General features: G+C 41.0%; 1 protein-coding gene across 10 annotated transcripts in view; it reads left to right on the top strand.

The window, feature by feature from the left end:
* RAD51B (RAD51 paralog B) overlaps positions 1-22083 on the top strand; it is a 465395-nt gene that overhangs the window by 39168 nt on the left and 404144 nt on the right. For 6 of the 10 annotated variants that reach the window (XM_068684193.1, XM_068684192.1, XM_068684195.1 and 3 more), the window contains 4 exons: positions 10130-10223; positions 10986-11099; positions 12745-12861; positions 18167-18303. In XM_068684193.1, coding sequence (XP_068540294.1) covers positions 10130-10223; positions 10986-11099; positions 12745-12861; positions 18167-18303 — 462 coding nt within the window. The other 4 variants (XM_068684196.1, XM_068684199.1, XM_068684200.1 and 1 more) reach the window with 4 other exon arrangements.

The raw sequence follows: 22083 nt of genomic DNA, 5'->3' as shown, positions 1-22083 counted from the left end.
GTGCAGCTGGGAGAGCTGCCTCGGGGCTGCCCCACGCAGCTCCGCACCCTGTGGCTCCCAGCAGGTACAGGACTCGCCTTCCAGGCTGCTACAGGGACCCCCACAAAAGTCAGCTCCGTTTCCCATCTGTTACTTCCCTGGGGCACAAAAGCAGGTGAAATGTCTGTTGGATGCCACAGGAACTGCTCAGGCTGCAGTGGTGGTACTGTAACGCTTAGAGCAGCAGAAAGATCTCCTCTCAGGTGAGAGAGGTTGTTTTCTTTTTGTTTGTTTGTTTTTGTTTTTTCCCCTTTAAGGGATTCTGCAGCCAGCCAGTGACCTGGGGATGTGACAGTTGGGTCTCAGTCATGTTTTCACACGACGCAGACAGCAGATGCTTCAGAAGATTATATTTCTTCATGTACATTGGGTCTCCGGGGAGATTACATGTTCAGGGTCAAGGGCTTTTGGGGACTGGCTCTGCAGCCCCAGAGGAGGATTTTTCTGTTTCCAGCAAAAGATATCTGTAAAGCACAGGGCATCCTGCCAAGCCTTCTGTATGGAGTCAGCAGGAAATGCTGCTCCCGAGAGAGATTTTTACCTACAGCTCTGTCAGGGATAGCTTTTATTATAAGCATAGCAGTTGATCAAATATCCCACAGCGCCACAACACCTTACAGCCTGTGTATCAGGGCTGATCCTGACCTGGGGAGCAGCACTTATTGGACTGCAAAGAGGTTATTCATGTGGGGAAAAATCGTCTCCCTCTGTAAAGGCAGGCAGCAATGGGCACTTTATAGTGATGCTGTGTTTTTGAAATGCAGATATCTTGGCCAGTTCAATCACCAGCTGGCCAGCACAGATTTTGCAAGGGAAAGAATTATGTCCAAAGATGCAACGAAAGCCCTCCTGGGGTCTTCCCTGTGCACACTGACAAGCCAGAGATGATCTATGCTTTTAAGAGGTTTCATAAAGAGCCTGCCTCCTCCTCCTCCCTGTCCTTCATGACAGTTAATCGATCTGCTTGAGATATTGAAGGATTACGACTTAGCCAGCCCTAGTAGAATGGGAATTTCAGATTCCACATGTCTTAGGAACACAGGGCACCAGTCCCTCTGAAAGCCAGTTCTGGGAATATCCACAGCTACCAGTAAAATCCCAGTACAGCGACGGGCACTGCAGGGTGCCCTTCATCCTGCAGCAGCTGCCACGTGCTATAGCCCCCTGTCTTGCCGGGAAGTCACTTTAGCCGTGAGGAAGGATGGGCCGGGCTGCCTGCCATGATGTGCTTCTCTGGCACCCAGCCCTCCCCATACTAGGCAGCAGTGGCATGGTGTTACCCAGCCTCAGGGGGCCAGGACATCCCTGTGACATCTTCTTCAGGAACAAGGGGTCTGCAGTAACTCATTGAGCTGCCCCAGTGAGAAAACTGAACAGAAGCACCACATTTGGCCATGGCGTTTGGATCCAGATCTAACCTTTGTCAGGCTTAGGACTGAGTGAGTTTCTGAAGGGTATGCCCAGGACAGAGTTCTTCAGAAGCAATGTGACTAATTTTCATGTTACTTATGTCCTCCTGCCTTCGTTTATATGAACAAAGTCTTGATCTTGTTCCACTCCCTCAATACCACAGCATTGTGGCTAACGGGGTGGCAGCAGTTTCCTTTTTCTTGCTGTTCTGAACAGGCAGAAGGGGGATCAGTGGTGCTGATAAGCAAGTGAAGCTTGTAATGGAGAAGAGAGGGAAGGAATTCATGCCTATCCCAAGCTATTTTTTTCCGTTTATTTTAATATATGTAATTTTGATATTATCTGTTGACTTAGATTTTTAACAGATTGCAGGAAAAGAGCCTATGTGCTACTCTAGGCATTTTTGGCAGATCCATAGGAAAGCTATCCAGTTAAGATCAGCAGTTAACCCACAGCAAAGCCTAATCTCCAGCCAAAAGCTTAATCCAACAGAAACCAAACATCTGCCCTCCTCGGGCATCATGGGATGGAGACAGAGGCCTTGGCTTCTGGGGTGGCTCCAGGATTGTTCCTCTTCTGCCTCCTGCCTGGCTGCAGAGCAGGGCACGTGTGCTCGCTCCGTGGGTTAGGTAAGAGACGGTGATGTGGGGTGGCAGATGCCAAGCTCTCAGAAACACAGCTACAGAACCTCAGAATGAACCATACATAGATCGAGCACAATAACACTACCCCTCCCTTGCCCTGTAAAACCTTCTGCTATTTCTGGCCTTTCTCTCCAAGAGTCTCTTTTCATACACAGCAGATTGAGTCCATTATCTCTGCAAAAAAAAAAAAAAAAGAAAAAAAAAAAAAAAGAAAAAAAAAAGAGTCCGCACACTGCTTTTCTTTGCTGTATCTCATTCCTGACCTCTGCTGCTTTTTCTTACTATTCTAGTCCTGCCTTATAATAGGAAATGGAAAGCCCAAAGATTTTTCTTCACATCTGACATTCATTCATCCTCCTCGTTTCTTTTTTTTCCCTGTTAGATTAACAGCAGGGAGAAAGAAACAGTAAAAACACCACGGTCCATATTTTTTATACCCAAAAGCCTGATTCTGTTCTTAGTCTTACTTTCTCCTTGTGTACCTATATTCACTTCACTGACCTTATTCTGGATCCTTACCAACTTAAAAGGGAAGTAAGGTGATATATTTAAAGAGTATTTATTTTAAACGCTATATTATGAATTAAGACAAACAAGTCTCATGCTCATCTGCCCATTTCCCAGCCCTGAAGACTTGTGTACATTCCTGAGCTTATCATTCAAGCCCAGATATTTGAAAAGTGACCACAGATTTAGAATGACTCAAGTTTTACCAGTCTGGGACATTTCTGCCCTGTTTTTGAGATGGCTCCAGTTGAAAGCATGACACCTGTGCACCCTTGGGGCTGAAAGTATTTCAAGTTGGAAGCCTTAAAATCAAGCCAGCTCAAATCAGAGGCTTTTAAAAATCATTTGGCCTTGGTATCTGAGTCGGCAAGTCCCTGCTGTGAGGTGATGGATGCAGGCAGCTCCTGGTGCAAGCTGAATGAAGGCCATTAGAATTAAACCTTTGGTGCCATACGGCTGCTGAATCACACAGCCCAGGATACACCTGTCCCTGCTGATGCCATGAGAGTGCAGCTCTAATGAATGCAGGATGGCTCCATCTTCTGTCATCTCAGAGGCACCTTTTCTTATGGTGCACTTTATGTTGCAAGGTCAGGAGTATTCTCATTTCATGATTTTTCCCTCTTGGGTGTGAAAACTCCTAAGGTTTGGGAAAAATATGCCCTGAAAGGCTGGAATAGATTGGACTGACTGAGATGCTTCCTGCAGATTTATAAATCTATATTCTAAAGACCATCTAAAACAATAGTTGAATTATCTGACAATTAATAGGACCCTGGTTCAGCAAAACTGCTAATCTTGCCTTCAGCTTCTTGCTGTACAAATGTCCTATTTTACTCCAATTAAGTATATGCTCAATGTGCTGCATTGTTCATTTAACATAATATGCTGCAGTGATTTAAAAAATAGCTGTGACACTAAAATCAATCTGCCGTGGGTAGTCAATGTAGGGTGAGGATAATGTGATCATAGCTATGGCATCATGCCCAAGCAGTGAGCAGCAGACCTGCTTGCCTGGATGCTCTCTATAGTAATTGAGTTTGTGGTTAGTGGAGTCCTGGGGTGATGCTCGAATATATTATTGCTGTGTGCTCATCCCAGAAAAACGGATAAGAACTGCCATGCTTCAAGGTAAAAAATAATCACCACAGAATTAATTGAATGTCTTCTTTCCTCTGTGGGTAAATTCTTCTATAATTATCCTTTAAGAGATCTCTTGCATCTGTTCCTGAACGCTGATGAGACACAGGACATCAGGTCCCTGTTTTGATCTTGCTGGAGTCTGCCAAGATCCTCGTAGGTAGCGTGTGAGAGTGAGTAACGTTCAGTCTCAAGGCATGAAGATGTCTCATTCCTTCAGGGCTCGGGAGAACACTGTAAGGCACAAAGACTCTGGGAGTGGAGACTTTCTTTGGCTTTTTCTGCCCAGGTTTGGTGATTTCTTCTCTTCCAGCCACCTTCGGAAGCAGTTCAGCAACATCTGGGGAGGATGGGAAAGTCAGGACTCTGTTTGGAGCAGTTACCTTTGTAGTCCCAGCAATAGGGCTCTCATTCATGGCTTTAGAAAGGACTAGAATGAAAAGCATGCAAGAGCCAAAGGCCCCAGACTGAAACGATTCATGGAATTAAATGTTCCAGGCTTTGTTTGCTTGCTGGTTTGTGTTTGTTGTTTGAAATAAGAGCTACTGGGCTCAGTTCAGCTGCTTGGTTATCAGAGTGATTAATCTGCGACATCACAAAGTGAAGACTTCTTTTCCAAAAAATGAAGGGCTTTCACTACAATTGCTGATTTGGACATGCTCCTTGGGCAGTGAGCTGAACAAAAATTTTCACATCAGGGTTTGTTTTTGACATTGTGCTTGAATGATTTTGTCTCTTTTTCAAGGGCACCACCATTTCTGGCAGCTGCACAGAGATGAGTGTCTGGGATCTGCCCTTCTCTGCTGATGTTGTCCATGCAAAAAAGCTCCTCTCTCTGTCGTGTCCACCTGCTCCTGTTGTCTTTCTTCTCCAGTGCAGATCTCTGTGAAGGGAGCGAGGGCTGTACCTGAAGGGAGCAGATGTCCTAACGGAGCCACTAAAACCAGGCACCGCAGGTACTCATTTCACTGCTGTCTGATTCAGTGTGTTATTACAAGAGGTGCACAGCGTTTTTCTACTGATCCCTGTGAAGTGCTTAGATCTTTCTGGTGTAATTGCTGCTTCTCAGTGGAGGCTGGCTGCTGTGAGGGATCACAGCACTACTTGCTGGATACGCGCATCCCCGGAGAATTGAGCTGATCAAAGGGGAACCACTGAGCTACTGAATTTGGCTCCATAGCTGGGCACTGCGAAACAAATCTGCTTCACAGGACATAAGCCTAAATGTAGCTCAGGTTTCTGAGTAGCAGGATATGTTCCAGTTGTTCCATGCTTTTAGCAGGGGAAAGCTGCAGTAGAGACCTGAGGATTACCTCACTCAGATACTGTCTTCTTTGTGCAATGCTCCTAAAGGCCTGCTAATGCAAAATTTGCCATTCCTTAGCCTACCTCAGCAACCCAGGAGATGAGTGGTGAGAGTGGCAAGGCCTGCTAAATGCAACATTGCTACTGGGACAAGCTTAGCACCTCAGTACACAGAACCTCAAGGCAAGACAGTAAAAAAGGGGTGCTGGTAGGGCACAGGTGAAAGGCAGGATGAGGTTGGGTTTGCTTCATGGAGAGTAAATTGGGTTTAGCATGTACTGGTAAAGATGACAACAACTCCCTGTGGATTGTTATGCTGCTGCTTTGCTGGTTCACAGCCTTCTCATTTAACAGAAACTTAACAGGGAAATGTAAAAAGCCCAAAGACTTGAATGGCTCCTGCTGTCTCTTTAACCAGAAAAAGCTAAACGAAGTAGGAAGCTGATCTTGGAGGGCAATCTGCTTAGATGAGTACAATCTAAAAGTGGAATAATCCCCAAGGTTTCTCATTTTGCTTGCTGTAATTTGGGCAGAAAGCAAATGCATCTGAATTTTTCAAAGCTGTAATGTGCAGGTGGGTCTGTGCTTCTGCCTGTGATAGCAGCGAAGGTGGCTATTCTGCTGTTCTGGAAAAAGGGTAGGAGGTACAGATGCTCTCTTTCAAAGACTCTACATTGGTGCTGAACATTTCTGAAATGGTTTTGGGGATGGTGGGTAACTCTGAATCCTTTCTCACAGCAGCATGACTGGAGAGGTAGGAAATGGAGAGATGCCTTCTGATTGTCCTGAGAGATAAGCTTCTTTTGCATGGGTGTAAATGTGTGTGGTGAGACAGGTCCTCACTAATACCTGAGGAGGATTCATTGTAATTGGTTTTAATCCTTCCTGAGCAGGAGAAAAAAGGTTAATTGCCTGGGGAGAGGCACTTATCTGGTCCACAGACTGTTCAGAGCAAAGGGGGAGGGAGAATTATCCAGAATGAGAAGATGGGCTAATTTTTCACAGGTCTGTTCTCAGTCTGTTTATTATAGCCAGTGATAACAATTAGGTTGAGCTGAGGAGTTTGTAGGAACAACTGAAGGATGTTTTCTTTTCCCTCTACACAATCCCTACAGCAGATACATCAGGGAGTCTCAACTGAGGTGTCTTTTCTAAAGCTCTGATGAAGTACATATAGAAAATAAAGTATTTTTAACCAGGGCTTCCTTGGGAGATCCTTCCAATTCCCTTTTTGAGATGAAGGAAACATCGAAGAGTTGGAAGAAAATGTCCATCTCTTTTGGGGAGGTGGTAATGGATAGAATATCTCATTGGTGGTTCCTTTGTATGCTGTTATTGAGCAACCTCTTGGGACTTGAGTGCCAGGAAAGCACGAGCTGGGCTATAATCACTTTCCAGTCTCAGGAGCACATGGATTGCTTTTAAGAATGTGTTAGACATCAAGTAGGTATTACCAAGGAGTAAGAATATCTTAGGCTAATTAGACACTAGTCAGCAAGCATAAGGTGGAAAACTACTCTATGAATTACTGCCATGAGTCAGAGTTGTTGCTGTGTTCTCATACAGTGTACTCTCGTAAGATGTTTTCCTTTCACAGAGGTAGGGGAACACTGCTAATTTTAAAGCAATAACTGATAGTTGGAAAACAGTAATGAAACTGCAGAATTAAGTCAATATCAGCAGGCTGATGCTGTTTTAGAAATTAATGATCTGAAATGTTCCAGAATGCCAAACTGTTGTCTGAAGTTACACAGAGAAGTCTGTCTTGGGTTACAGGAAGATGTCATTTTATTTATTTATTGTTATTTTTTTGTGGATTCTTTTTCCAGGAAGGAAGTATTTTGCCATTATCATTTGGATTCTGGAGCCTTGCAGAATTACTCAACTGCTGAGTATTTATTTGGTTATGAACTGATAAGGATTTCATCCTGCACCCTTCAAATCAGGTTTTGCTCCTTTTGGTTTGGTTATTAGCAAGCTAATCACCATTCCCGATTTTATTGTAATTGGTGTGTTTGATGTTAGAGCACTCTGGTTCTATGAGACTTCATTTGTTGTTGCTGTTATGCTTCATCTTTCTGTAACAGTCTTGCTCCAGCATTGCCAGCTTAAAGGACTGTCTTAAATTAATGTGTAGAGTCTCAGTCTTATAAAGTAATCATCTCTCAGCTTTATTAATCCCTTATTATGAGTTCCAGGGGCAGCTAAAGGCTTAGACTAGAGCAGAGCCATGCTGTGCTACACTGGGCACATAATTCTGTCAGTTTCTTTCAGTGCTGTGTTTACAGTCTAAATACGTAAAACCGAAAATGAGAAGGAAAACAGATACCCTATCATTACAGAACTTGGCCAAGGTCACGAAGCAGCGGTGTTTGCACTCTGTTTGCAGAGTGTCCCGATTCCCCAGTGACCAATGTCCTGCTCAAACATATGGGAGCTGTGAAGCTGCCTACAGTGTTGCTGCTTGAGAACTTTGATAGTAAACTGGTGTTTAAGAACACTTCTCTGGATATATAATACTGATTTTTTCAAGTCACGTGGAGAAGATGATGCATGATTAATTTCCAGTAGATTTAACTGTTTATATGAGAAGTGAAGAGGGGAACAGTTGTGACTCCACTGAGAATCGTGATGCAAAGAACTTGCAGGAGAGACGACAGGGTGTCTTAGTTTTGCTTACAAATCTAAACAAGCTGGCTGATAAGATTTGTTTGCCTTGCTCAGTGTCCCCAAACAGTTCTCTGGTTTAATACAGCTACTCTGCTTTTGTGGAAGATGGGAAGGAAGGCTGTTGGTCTGGAGGTAAAGGGGAAAACCTGCTCCATTTGTGGGAGAAAAAAAGGTCATCAAGGCAATATCACTTCTTTCACGACCTCTGGTATCAAAGCTGGGGCTCCTGCTTTTCTTTTTTTTTTTTTTTTTTTTTTTTTTTTTAACAAGCAGTAAATAGAATTCCATAACAGATGAATGGAATGGCAATAGAATAGTCATGCCCTCTTCTTTCCACTGAAACCAATCCACAGCCAACAGCCATCCTTTCCTTTAGCCACCTTTTCTCAATCGCGACTTCCATTTTTCAAGTCAACTTCTAAAGACAATCTCCACCAGGAGGAGCTCTCTCTCCATCTCATCTCCTCTCCCTGTTCAGCTAGCTGTTAAGTAAGCCCTCAGTAGCTCTTGTATGTGCTGCTTTCTCTCCGTGCAGCTTCTTAACCCCCCTGGACTTCTTTGGGCAGTTGAGCTCCTTTCAGGGTATGACTGAACCACTGATTCTAGCGAATCTTTTTGATGCTATGGTTGTTGGACATTTCACGACAATCACCTTCTTGTTATACACTATTTCTTGCTATGTTTCTCCCATTTGCTACTTTGGAAAAATGGCTGGAGTGTTATTTTGAAGCTTCACTGTAATGCTGTTTATTAATACAAAAAACCAGCCATGCGGTTCTCAGTGCACAGGACTTCAGTAAATGTCCCAGATAGCATTAGCCCATATTTTTCTTCAGTTCGGTTATGGTCTAGAACATAAGATTATGCGGACAGCGTATCTAAAACACAAACTTCCATGTTTCCTAGCATAAACCAGAGCGAGTTGGAACGCTCACCCTACGGACATCAGCGAAGTCATGTAAGTCTCGTGTTTGATGACTAACTCTGCCATTTACATTCACATTACAGAAAAATAGCTCCTTCAAAGTCAGCAGGCACTTCTGACGGAGCTGGCGTAAGACCATTAGTTTGAGCCTTACATCTGAAGACACGAAGCTGTAACCCCAAGTTCTTTATTAACAAATTAGCGTGTGTGCAGCACCCTTCCTGCAGAAGGTTTGCTTTGTAGCTTTGTAACTTTTGTAGCTGCTTTCTATGCAGACTGTAGGAATTCCTAGTTAAAACATGGAAGAAGTTCTATTGTAATAACCGGCAGGCCAGTTTTTAAAGTGAGGAGAACAGAGACCAGGCGGCGGGGACGGGGTCGTGCCCGCCCTCAGCGCACCGCCGCCATCACGGCCGCCCCTCCGCCTACCCGCCCGCCCCCCACGAACTACAACTCCCAGCACGCCCCGCGCGCCGCCTGCATTCACGGCTGCGGCCGATTGGCGGGAGCGGAGCCAATGGCGGGCGGGCGCCTTGCCCGGGGGCTGCGCCTCAGTGAGGCGGCGGCGGCGGCGGCGCTTTGAAAAAGTGGGGCCGGGTGAGGCGGGGGCTGGGGAGCGGCACGAAAAGGCACAAAACCGGCCCCAAACAGCCCCAAATGCAGGCAGCTGCGGGCCGGGGCACGAAGGGTTGGTAGCCATAGCCTTAGCTGCTGCACGCATTAGTTTTAAGGCTTTTCGGAGCTGCTCGGAGGCCCCTGAAGCGGGAAGCAATGGATACGGCTCGTAGCTGGCTGCCAGAGCTGGTTCTGTTTTGCCGTGTGGCGCACAAAATAATACTTACCGTGTCGTTTGGGTCTTCGTGTCCCTGGCTTTGGCCTCTGGTTCTGTTATTGGTTAAAGCAGAGCTCTCTCTGTCAGCGTGCTTTCCGTAAGCTTACCCAGGAGGTTATCGGGTGCTTGGAGTAGTTTGAATCTCGCACGCTGGAGTGTGTTTCCAGGCATTTGGTCTTCCTGGTGTCTCCTTTTTGCATCCCTGCTCTCTCAGTGCCCGTGATGAGCTCTCTCTTGCTCACCAGAGCCCAGCGTTGTGCTTCAGTTGATGTTCCAGGTCTAAATGCTCGCTGCCGTTACCATACAGCTCACATTAAGCTGTTCAAAGATAACCTCATTGCTTTTCAAAATAACATAAGTTGCTCCCATTGCTATCCAGAGGCTCATCACAGTAATTTCCAGCTTGCTTCTTTCCCAGAAACCAATATCATACAGGCGTTGCTGGTTCTTCTGTTCTGATTGGCATGGCCTCGTACGCAGTCAAATATGAGGAGATATAACTCAACGCAACTATCTCCTGAGCAGTATTATAATGTAGCGTAGGCTTCCTATATTTATACACACCTTCCTTCCTGTTCTTTGGCAAAGGGAGGGCATAGCTGTCTGCATTGCCATATTCCAAGCAATTCTCAAAAACTTGTTTGTTTTGCCCTGTAGACTGGGAAGTATGGCTGCAAAGAAACTGAGAAGAGCAAAGCTGTCTCAAGAGCTGTGTGAAAGGCTGAGTCGGTATCAGATCACTACCTGTCAGGTGAAAGGGTTATTTTATGGCTTGGGATTTATTTATTTATTTTAAATTTAATCTACATGGAGCTTTATTTTCTGTGGGTATTCCACTCTCCATCTAGCTGCTGCCTTGTAAAAATGTAGCTTTAAAATGGTAAATGACTAAGACATTTAATCTTGTATGTACTATCTTGCCTTCTAAAAAAACAGGAGGTGCTTTATTTCAGCAGAGGCATGCAGCTGCTACTTGAATGGAGCAAGGCATCCATTTAAGAGCTCTCCACAAAAAAACACATATGCTACATTATCTAGTGTATGTGAATATATTGTAAAATTATACTATCAGATTTGGGTTGATTCACTAATCAATTCTGAAGTTGTTACAAATGTTTGTCTAAAGACAGCAAGAGGTCTTTCGGTAGTGTTCATGAGAAGTACAGAATCTAGCTGTAGGACTGCTGTCTAGAAGATGCAGTGTAATCTGAATGTTTTTCAGGTAGTGAGGACTTCTGTGGGCAGAGAAGTGTTATGTTGCAACTTCTTTGCACAATTCTTGAATTGTTAATCCCTGATGCTGTGTGCTTTAATATATGAATACAGTTTCTTTTGGTATAGCCTGACTGGCATCAGAAAAAAGTAGCGGAGGTGTAACAAAATACTGCATAAGACAGCACAAGTGGCAAGTCTGGCCTTTGAAATGTATGCTAGTAGTGTATAAATTGTATCAGGGTAGTTCCTAGCCTCAATCTCTGCCTTTAGGTCTCTGAACTGTTTTATCTTCTTTCAGGACTTTTTGTGTCTTTCGCTCTTGGAGCTAATGAAAGTGACGGGACAGAGCTACAGAAATGTGCAAAAACTTCTTCGTCAAGTCAGCCTTGCTTGTGCTCCCAAAATGCAGACAGTAAGTTTGTGTTGATTCTCTTTTTAATACTTTGTCTGGGGGAAAAGCTAAATGATGTCACTTATCTTTGTATCTGGGAATGGAGTGATCTCAATTTGTGATGTCTGTTTGACTGCACAAGGTAATACTTTAATATTTAAATCTGTGGAGGGCTTTAGTTTGATACAGATAACTGTTAATAATCATCAATAAATTGAAGATAGGTGGAAGCGTGTTAAGTAGATTTCTAGCACTTGCCTTTGCCCATCACTTACGTATCACTGTTCAGTCAAGTTTTTGGACTAAAATATATCTTTGGTGAGAAGCTTGGCAGACACTGAAGTTTATCAAATGGCAATTGTCAAGAACTGTTAAGACATGATAGATGACCAAATAAGCAAGTGCATATAATACAGTGCTGCACTTCAAGAACCAGAGATGTTAGCTGTTTTTAAAGAGCATGAATTGAATCTTTGCAAATGCTGGATTTCAAATGGACCTCAGGTCAGAGTGACTGAGGTAACATCATGATTGATGTAGCAAGGTTTGACAAGATCTTTGCCTTTAAAAGAAAAAATAGGTAAAAGGAATTATAAATAAATGGAAAACATTGTCCAAATATGACACTGGAAGCCCTGGTAACAGAACTTTAGAACAGGCCAAGAAATACAGAAAATCTCCTTTAATTTCTGGGGTAAATCTGATGCCCGTGTTTCTCTCAAGGTTAGAGAAATCAGGTTTTCTCAAGCAGTTAGTCATGCTAGGGTATAGCAGTATGCTGTGACAGGGCTTCAAGAGTGTCTCATTAGGCCAGGAGTCTGAAACCTCTGGGAACTTTTAATTGCGACTGGAGCAACAACTTTTACATCTTGCATTGTTCCTTTTAAAATCAAATGCTTGATGCTCAGTGAATGAGGAATGTGTTAGTTTTAGCGGAGGTCTGCAAGGTGCAAGGAGGACTTGTTCCTTTCAGAAGCAACTTTTGGATCTTCCAGATCAGCACTTCCATTTTCTTATTTCTTCTTTGGATTTGATTCAGTCTCCCAAATGAAAATAATTTTTATGAACTAAATTCTGATCTTGGACCAGTTCTAGTTAGCAGAAGAATTAGAAATTCAACTCTTTTCAGTTCTGTACCTGTCTTCTTGACGTGCCTTCCTCTCAAAACTGGAAAGGATAAGCCAAGACTTGTTCAAAGACTTGAGAATCTTTAGCAAACCTTTCCTTGAACCCAGGTAGTTTCAAACTGGTAATGAATGTTGGCCAGGGAATTCTTGGTTTTAGGTTTCACTGTGAATATTCTGCATTTGGTCACTAATAACATGGTGTTCCCTTATGTAAAAGCTGGAATTTTATGGGTTGAAAGCAAGCCTCATTGAATGGGAACAGAGAGAACTTTTGAAACGTCATTATAAAAACCTTATTTAATATTGTGGTGAGAGAGACACAGTGAACTTTGAAATTTGTTCTATGAGCTATAAATGGGATATAAATGCAAGGAAGGGTGATGAGAAAAGAGGGGACTGTAACTGAAGATGGGAATTGTTTACTTATTGGCAAATGTTAAGTCAGTCTAGGTTAACAAAAGCAAATGTGACAAGTTTTCTATTTCAACAAAAAAAAAAAACCTTTTCAATCTTGTGTTGTTTTTTTTCTCCTGTTGTAGGCTTATGAAATGAAAGTAAGGAGGTCTGTCAATCCCTCTTCAGCTTTTTTATCCACCACACTGCATAGCTTGGATAAAGTCTTGCATGGTGGAGTGCCCTGTGGATCCCTCACAGAGGTAATTTTTTTTCCCAATGTACTTTACTGTAGTTGCACACCACACCTAGAAGTCTTACATGCTTGACCACCTTGTGTTAGGTTCATTAAACACACAATGAACAAAAAATTTGGATTAGAAGTGTGGGCTTTTTAATTGATAAAGGCTACACTTTGGTATATTTCTGCAGCCTGTTAAGTAAGAAAACAACAACAAAAAGTAGATTTGGTGACCTATTTCGCTATTAAAAATGAGTGAAAATTTGCCCAGAAAAAAAGAGGAGATTATTACATGGATTTTATGGTGAAAGGAGGAGTGTGGTTTAGTGATCAGAGCACAAGGTGCTGGATCGGGAATTGGTCTTGATTTTAATAACTACTCACTCTGACTTCAGCAAGTCATGGGTTTTCAGAAAGGCATGCGGAGCAACTAGGGCAGAAGTATCAAGTGGATAGGCATGAAAATTACTTTACAGAGCTTTTATATATAAGTATAACTAATCGTTAAAACAAATACGTAATGCATTCTTTTCTGAAAAGACGCTGCAATTAAGGCTTGCATTATATGTGCATACATTATAATATAGCATATGTATAGCTATTAACAGTCACTCTGGCTTTTGAATGCAATACTACTTTTTTTTTTTGCTTGGAACTTTCCTTTCAGAAGAAGAGAGCGCTACATCTTCTTGCACTTTAAATCTCTTTTGCCTTGCAGAAAGTGATAAGTTGTGCAGCTTCTATTATCTGGAAGGACAGGATTTGTATAGATGCTTAGAGGAGTCACTGAGTATTATAAAACTAGAAAGGCACAATCTATGGCTTAGGAAGTCTGTGAGCCACAAATGGAGATGGAGAAATGTCTGCATTGGAGGGAGTATCAATGGGTGCGTGCCCTCTTATGTTATTTCACAACCATCTGTTTTAAGCCCTTGTTAGAAAAAGAATCCAGAGCTAGATGGACATTGTTCTTACTTGCCTTCTTACAGTAAAGTTCTGAACTAATCTGTGCACTTGAAATGAGTGGAAAATTCATATTATATGTGTCTCATGCTCTGAATTCAGACAGATTGAAACCATTTTTTCCTCAGACACTTTAATAATCTTTACCAAATGTTTTTCTTTGTCAAATTTCAACTTGCAAATTGCCACAGTAGAGGAGTAGAAGTGAGAAGTTAGCAAAATGTTATAATGAGGAAAATATTTTTTTTTCCATGCCCTGTAGTCAAACTAGCTTGTAGTCAATAGGTTTTAATCTCAGATAGAAATCACTTGTGAATCTAATAGAGACTTCAAACATATTGGAATTTAAGCAGCACTGGGTTTAAACTGTAACAGTTCCTGCTCTAGTGGGAACTCTAAGCTTTTATGTAACGAGGGGATATTACTTTTTAAACGTTCTGAGTATTTATTTTTGTATATGCTGTACCGGACTACACGTCATTCAAATCTTCATAAAAACGTTTAAAATTGTGTCCATGAATTTACATCGATGTGTCAGAATTCATATTTTGTTCATATTTAGGCTTAGCTTCGTTGCCAATTTATTGTAAGAACACTGCTGTGTTAGGATAGCCTTTGCACTTTAAAATATGAAAGTTTTTCTCAGAACAAAAGGTTTGGATTTTTCGTATTCTAACATGTTTGTATTAAAAAGGCAGAGACCTTCCTAATCAAGTTATCTTGTATATGTGATCTCACTAAGTGATCAAAATATTGATGTCTCCACGAGGTATCTCATGAATCAGACCAGAACTGCAAGCACTAAGCCTTTCCATGTGTAGCATGGTCATGGTTGCAGTGTCAACACCAGTTTAAACAGGAATATGCATCAGTGTTGTCAATCAGAAATATTTTGGAGACCTAAGTGGACATCAGAAATTAGAAGGTGAATTTAGGAACAATGTCTTAGATAAATAAATTGCAGTTTATTTTCTTTTCATTTCATTTTCTTTTGCCAAATCTGTAAAGTGATTCGGGAAAGTATTACAAGCAAACATAAAGGCAGGGAACAAATGACTCTGCAGAACATTTTTTCACTTAATGTCACTCCAGAATCAGGCTTTATTAAAGGCATTTTCTCAAAAGTCATGAGATCTGAAGTAGTCTCAAAATTGGCAGCAAGCGTTCTTTGTGATCGTTAGATGAAATTTTAGTAGAAATCAAGTGTCTGCCGCTGTTTTGATGCTGTACAGTAGCTTGTGAATGCTTTTCCAGTTATATTCTGTTGAGATTCAAGCGATTTTGGAGCTTAGTCTGTCTAATTTTCTCTTTTGTAACTTACTGGAGCATAGCTGACCAGCAGATTGCTCTTTGGTAGTTCTGTTAATAGGCAGATGCTCCAAGTCTGAGAGAAGTTCTCTTGAAAAGTGTGTTGTGTGTAACACTTCCTGACTGGTGGGGCTAAATTGTCGTCTTCCTGTTACTTTACCCAGCAGTGAGGGTGGTTGGAAACTTGGAATTTGAATGCATGAGCCACAGGGTCGAGTTCTGCTGGTATCTTCTACAGCCAAAGCCGCTTGCTTTTTGAGTGCCAGAGGGATTTGATTTGCCTTTCACTGTCTCAGACCATTTTTCCCCAAACCGCTATTAGGCTTTAAGTTGGAAATTAAATCGTAACTGAAACTTTGTGGTCAGATGTCAGAACTTTTGGCCAACTCCTCTGAGGAAAAATTAAAGTAATGATTTCGTGAATATTGAAGAGTTTAATCCCTGGGTAGCTGACGAAGAATTAGCTCCTTGTGACTTGATCCAAACCCGACAGAAGAGCCAGAGAAAATAATATATAGCTTATTGAAAAATAAAAGTATATTTTACTAGACAGAGGTAAATTAAAAACTGTTGTAGTCTTCACATTTCTGTCTGGCAGACTTCTGATTTTCAAAGCAAATTCAGAGTAAAGCAAACTGAGCAAGCTTTTTGCAGACGTTCATTTCAAATTGCATTACAGGCACTTAAGTTTTGGTTGTTGTTTTTTTTTGAACTAAGATTGTATTGATCAAAACATTCACTGAAACAGTGGTAACCATAATAAAATGTGATAGTTCACTAAAAGTGTTCATTGTGGATTATTTTAAATTCCATGTAAATGCCCTTTAAGGGAATGCTGATAAAAGATGAATTGTTCTTGTTTTGGGGAAGGGAAATCCTCTCTTCCTCCACTGGATTGCTTTCTTATACTAGCTAATACAGCAATATTCGCTGTCTTTCTCTGACATGATGCATAAATTCTCAGACACGTTTACAGCATCTCTGCTGAATTTACTCCTGCATCAACCATTGAAATAAATGTTGAATAAATTCCAAGGCACCTCCCAGGCAGGGCTCAAACTACAAATGTTTTTATGAGGTCTCCTCACAGTTGTCCAAATATTTTAATTTAGCAACTGGATTGATGCCCTTCTCTCGTTCATTTCAAATTTTAATTAGAAGCAGCTGGTGAGACTCCTTGACTATTACAGTCTAAGAAATGTGAATTGTTTCTTCAAATGTTATATATGCTTTGGGTCTTTGTTAAAATGTGGCAGCTATTGTTGGTACAGCATTTTGTAACTTAAGTATGATGGATGGAGGATGGATAATTGCATAAATATGACTAATTCCTGATCTGTAATCGCTAAACGTAGTGTGTGCTTCTAATCATTTAAGTCATCTAATATTTTCCTTGTGTGGAAGCTTGAAGTGGATTGACTGATAAGATTGGTTTTCAGGCCTTGTTTAAAGACAAAAGTGATTAGAGAGCTTTTAACTAAAGAACATGACAGTAGCTAATGCAGTCCCTCAGTATTTCCCTGTAAATTTCCTGTTCCACATCAGGCTGCTGCTGTTTAAAGTGCAACCATAGCAATGTTATTGTATATTGAGGTGCAACAGTGTTTGTGCTTAAAATCTATTGTGCACTTTGGCTCAAAAATCAATTTGATTTGATCTGTGTGTCAGCTGTAAGAATTTTTCTTTTTTAAATTAAAACACAACCTAAAAAAAAAAAAAAAAAAAAAGAACAAACAAATGTTATGGCAGTGCTGTGTATTTTGAAGGGGTATGCTTGATTTTGTAGTTGAAGTTCCTGGACAGGTTTATGCTGCATTATTATTTAGTCCCTACTGGGGTTGGAATGAGAACAGTTTCAATTTCTAGTGCCTAAATTCACTTCAACTTTCTATTAACCGTTTTTTTTTCAGCCATCTTAATATTAAAAACACTATCATCTCCCTTCCCAGAAGCAGTGGCAGTGTGATACTCTATTTAGAAGCTCTGTAGTACTAATGAACGCATGATTATCTGAACACAGGGCCTGGGATTCATTTGCCATCTCTAAAATCTGCTGTGGATAAAGAACAGCCTAGTACCATCTCCAGTACAAAAAAGTCTTGCTCTCAGAAACTGGGGATCTCATCAAGCAATGTGTTATTTTGATCCTTGTGGTTTTGGTCTTGGATCAAAATCATACTAGAAGCATTTCACGCAAATTAAATGTTCTTTTTGAATACTGCTTAACTGCAGTAAGCTTTTAGTAAGCACAGGTGAAAGCTTAAAATTGGCATGCTGATCTGAATCATTAAATGGTGTTCATGCTAAAATATGGTGATAGGGAATTAACACCAATGACAAAACACATGCTGTAAAGTAAATTTCATATAGTATGCTAAGCTAAAACTTGCTTCCTGTTACATTGTAGCATGAGGGTAGTCTCTGGGGAGGATAAAGTCTCTCTGCTGTATAGGTGTGGTTCGTATTGCACATTCAGACTTCACAGGGTTTAAGCTATCATCCTTGTGATTTCCAGGTGAGACCTGATTGTAACCAAGGTAATGATAATTTCTGAGCAATGACTTACATCTGTGAACTCAATGGCTTTTGATTTCTTTTGCAGCTTTAAAGGTCGTTTGGTGTCATGTGAATGTCAACAGGGAATTTTTTAATTCTGCTTTATTTTAGAAGGTAGCACAGAAGAGGAGATGCAGGGTAACTGGCTGTGGCTCTGTTAGGGAGTAAGAGGAGGGGAAGAGTAGGGGACCTCAGATATGAGATATAACAAAGTAGAAAGAGGAAGGTAGAAAAGAAAGTGTAAGCAAATGCTGCATCTGAAGAACAATTATTTATTCTTTGGTGGTGATGAGTTAGACACAAGCAAGGCGCAGATCCAAAAGTAACTACAAATTGCTCTTTGTGGGCTTCATATTCTATCTTTTTGTGGCTGTCTGCTTTGGTAACTAGAGGAGCAGAAGTTGAGGCATTCTGGCTGATGGGCATCAGTTAAAAGTAGAATTAGGGTAAAATGAGTGTGACGTTTCTTGCTCATGTTACTAATCTTTTTTTTGTTACAGATAACAAGCCCTCCAGGTTGTGGCAAAACTCAGTTTTGTATTATGATGAGTGTGCTGGCTACGCTACCTGTAAGCATGGGAGGACTGGATGGGGCTGTGGTATACATTGACACAGAGTCTGCATTCAGTGCTGAAAGGTAAGATGCAAAATTTTGACATGCACACTTCCAACTTCTCTACTGCTTTTTATGTTAGAGCCTTCAATTATTTCTGAGCAATAATTAAGCATTTATAACATATATACCTATGGTAGCTATTAAGGATTCATCTATTATATGCAGTTATTCCCTAGATGATGAAAACCACTGAATTGAATGATTTACCTTCCTAGTTCACATGATGTTGCAGATTCCAGTTGTGATATGGCAAGATGGATGACTCTCTAATTTAAAAATGGTCTTAACAGTCCTATATTGAAATTTTTCTTTGCAATTTTGTTTGTGAAGTAAGCAAGAAGGTTTTGAGGATGTAAAGGTGCAGCATTTTGTGTGCAAGGAACATGGAGGTTTTTCAGTGAACACTAGGACTAACGCAGGCTGTTTTCCTTCAGATTTCTGTTCTACTTCTGCTGCATGGGGCCGCCTGCCCTTCCTCTGTACTTCTCACTTCCTTCTGCAGTAAGTTCACTTCTCCCCTATGTGCATAGCAAGCCATGCGGTATGATATTCCCTTCCCTCTATAATATCTATGGTGTTCCTAACATCTGCTTTACTCACACAAGAGAAACCGCTCAGCTCTGCACTGACCATATTTTCCAGCTGCAGAATGGACAGGAGACATATCCTGCATCTGGCTGAGAGTTAAGCATGTATGTGCATGTAGGTTACCACTCTTGCCTTGCTAACTGCTTAACTGTTGAAATCATTCTGTAGTGTTTCATTAGAGGTAGCACTAATCTGCTCAGCTACCAACTTTCCTGAATCACAAAGAAATTTGATGTTTTTGAAATGTTTATTCCTCTGTTACCATTCTATAGAATTAGTGAGTTCTCAAGTTATTAGGGGTCTGGAGAGGGATGACAAGAAGTACAAGAGTCATCTTTGTGTAGAAAAATGGGCAGAAAAGCCATCTAGAGATTTAAAGTGAAATAGTAGTTACACTTGTGGTCTGAATCTAGAGTATCTAAACACATGTATTTACGTTGTGTAATCACATAAACATCAGGGATGTTTAAATGCTTTGTTTAATCTATCATGGATGAAAAGGCAGGGCTTCTAACCCTACTTCTGTCAACTTAATATCACAAAAGTTTGAATTAGTTTGAACTGGAAGTGTAATAGAAAAGGAGAAGGAAAAAAAACCTTAAGCAATGGCTTTGCAAAAGCAAATGATGTCCCCTTCTTGTATTCAGTTTATTTTTTATTCCAGGTAATTGGAATGTAGATAGCAGAAAAGGGTGGGACCTAAGGGGTGAGTTAAGACTTGTTGATTAGAAATGAATGCTGAGGAAAAGGAGAAGAGATGGACATGGAAAGGAAGCTGTTGAAAATAGAGCAAGATGAAAGGAAACATAGCAAAAAGTACATTATTACAAAGGATGAGAAAATAAATTAAATTGCTCAGTTGAAAGGATGGCTCAGTGTAACTTCAGCAGGCATGCTGTATTTTATACTTCAAATGTGTTGCAGTTTCGTGTTGATGGTGCGTTAAGGTTATATTTGATAGAGCAGCATGCCCTGGTCTTCACAGGTTGCTCAGTGCCATTTGGGTGGGCTTTGTACTCTGTTCTGGGGAGTGACATCCTGAGCCCAGAGTGACAAGAGCTGATGTGTGTCAGTAACTTGTTCCCAGGGGCTGCAAACGGGCTCTTGGCAGTTTGTTGGGCAGAGGTGTGTGCAGGTACATGGGTCTTTGCTTATGCTGCTGTTTGCTGCTTATATATGGAGAAACTTTTTGACCATGAGGTCAGTCAGCTATTGGAAAAGACACTTCAGGTAAGAGGGCAAATATTCACTGCCCAGAAATTTATTTTAAAGGACTCAGTGGAGACATTTATCTGACAATGTTTTTGTGAAAAACTCAAAAGTCTCCATCAAAAAGACCAGGAAGAATGTTGATATATCTGGTGCCTTTTAGGGCTGAGAGTTGCTAAGTTGTAGCTGTTGTACTGGCTGTAATGTCTTGCTGTTGCTAGAAAGATATTACATAAAATTGGCTAGTTTTATGTTTTGCTAAAAGGCACTTTTTTTTTTCTGGTCCTTCTGCCTGGAAGGTCTTAGTTCAGGGCAGGGAGCTTTCTCCTTCCATAAACTTTCATACGCTATTTCTTATTCTCTGACATGACAGCTTAGTTCAATTTAATAACAATGCTGAAAAAAGTGACCAGAATTGAGGCTGGTCTTCTAAGATGTGCTGCTGTTTTCTGTAATTGATATATGTATATATTTTCTGCTGTGGAATAAAAAGCTGTAACAGTGCAGTGTCCATTGTTAGAATGTGGATGCTGGGACAAGCAGATGGAATGGCCATACTCATTCGTGAAATTAAAATTGTTGTTTACAGTTTTGTTAGGAATTCAGTTCAACTCTAGCTAGCCAATTAACTGAAAACATACCAAGCTTCTTTAGAAATTCTGAAAATAATGCGTTCTGTTTACTGTCCAGCTATATTTATTGCTTGTGGAATAACATGAGGTGCAAATTTCTGTGAACTAATGCTGAGAAGAGTGAGGTATTTTCACCCTATGGGCCTCTGCCTTGGTTGCAGAGAGCATGTTCTGTGCAGTTTTTGGATTTATGACAAATGGGATTTCGATCTTAAAGAATTTGGAACCTGCATGTACTGTATAAATAATACTGTGATCTTAGTAAGATTGTGGTGTGTCATTTGAAGTCAATTTATGTAATGGTCTTCTTTGACATATATATTCCTTCCTATTAATTAACTGTGCAAATATAAAGACAAGATCCTGTCCGTGGAAGCCGCTCAGGACAAGCTTTGATGTAGTAAGTAATGCATCAAATGAGTGAAACTGAGGGTATTGTGTTGAAACTGCTTATTCAGATTTAGGTTAAAATACAACACTGTGCTTAAATGGTAAAGCTGAAGAATAATGATTTAAGAGTTTTTCCAAAACGGCTTTTAACATTCTGGATTTTAGTGAAAGGGGTTCAAACAGCATCAAGCTAACCAGTAAGATGTGTGTCCAGGTATCATCCACCAGATGTCGTTCTTCTCAAGCACATGAGCTAGGGGATAGGGATGCTTAAAATAGAGACAATTAAGTACTTTCCATGTCTGTTCTCAAAAATAAAATCTCCATGGGGGTGGGAGAGGGAAATGTACAGTGCTCAGATTGTAACTATGAGTTTCTAAAATTAAATTATTGGACCCATTTTCAAGGACCTAGATAAAGCTGCCTTGTGTTCACACGCACAGAACTTCTTTCCACTGACTTCAGGAGAATTTGCAGGCATTCAGCATTTCTAAAATGTATGCCTTTGTGTCCTCGATTCTATGTGTACAGGTCAATTTAAAGTGTTGATCTCTCATCAGTAAATTGTTTAATTTTACATTAATGTGATTTTTTTCTTTTTATAGAAAAGTGTATTATCACCAGTTATCTGATACATTTCTGTAGTCAACCATGGTAGTAAACACTTGTATGTTTGATAATTGTAATTCAAGGTTTTGAAGGGTCATGAATTTACTAAAAAGGTAGTGGACAATATTTAGTCGTGAAATCACACATTAAATATGTCAGCAAAACTGCCATTTAAACTGTTTAGTTGTATCATTTTATGGTATGTCAGTTTTACCTGGGCTATCTGGATGGATGGATGTTGTGGCCACGGGGCCAGGCTGGATGGGCTTTGGGCAATCTGGCCTAGTGGGAGGTGTCCCTGCACATGGCAGGGGGGCTGGAACTGGGTGGTCTTTAAGATCTCTTCCAACTGGAATCATTCGGTGATTCTGCT

This window comes from Anas acuta, chromosome 5, assembly GCF_963932015.1.
Source record: "Anas acuta chromosome 5, bAnaAcu1.1, whole genome shotgun sequence".
NCBI lineage: Eukaryota > Metazoa > Chordata > Aves > Anseriformes > Anatidae > Anas > Anas acuta.
Note: the sequence above shows the minus strand (reverse complement) of the source record. Positions and strands in the feature narration are given on the sequence as shown.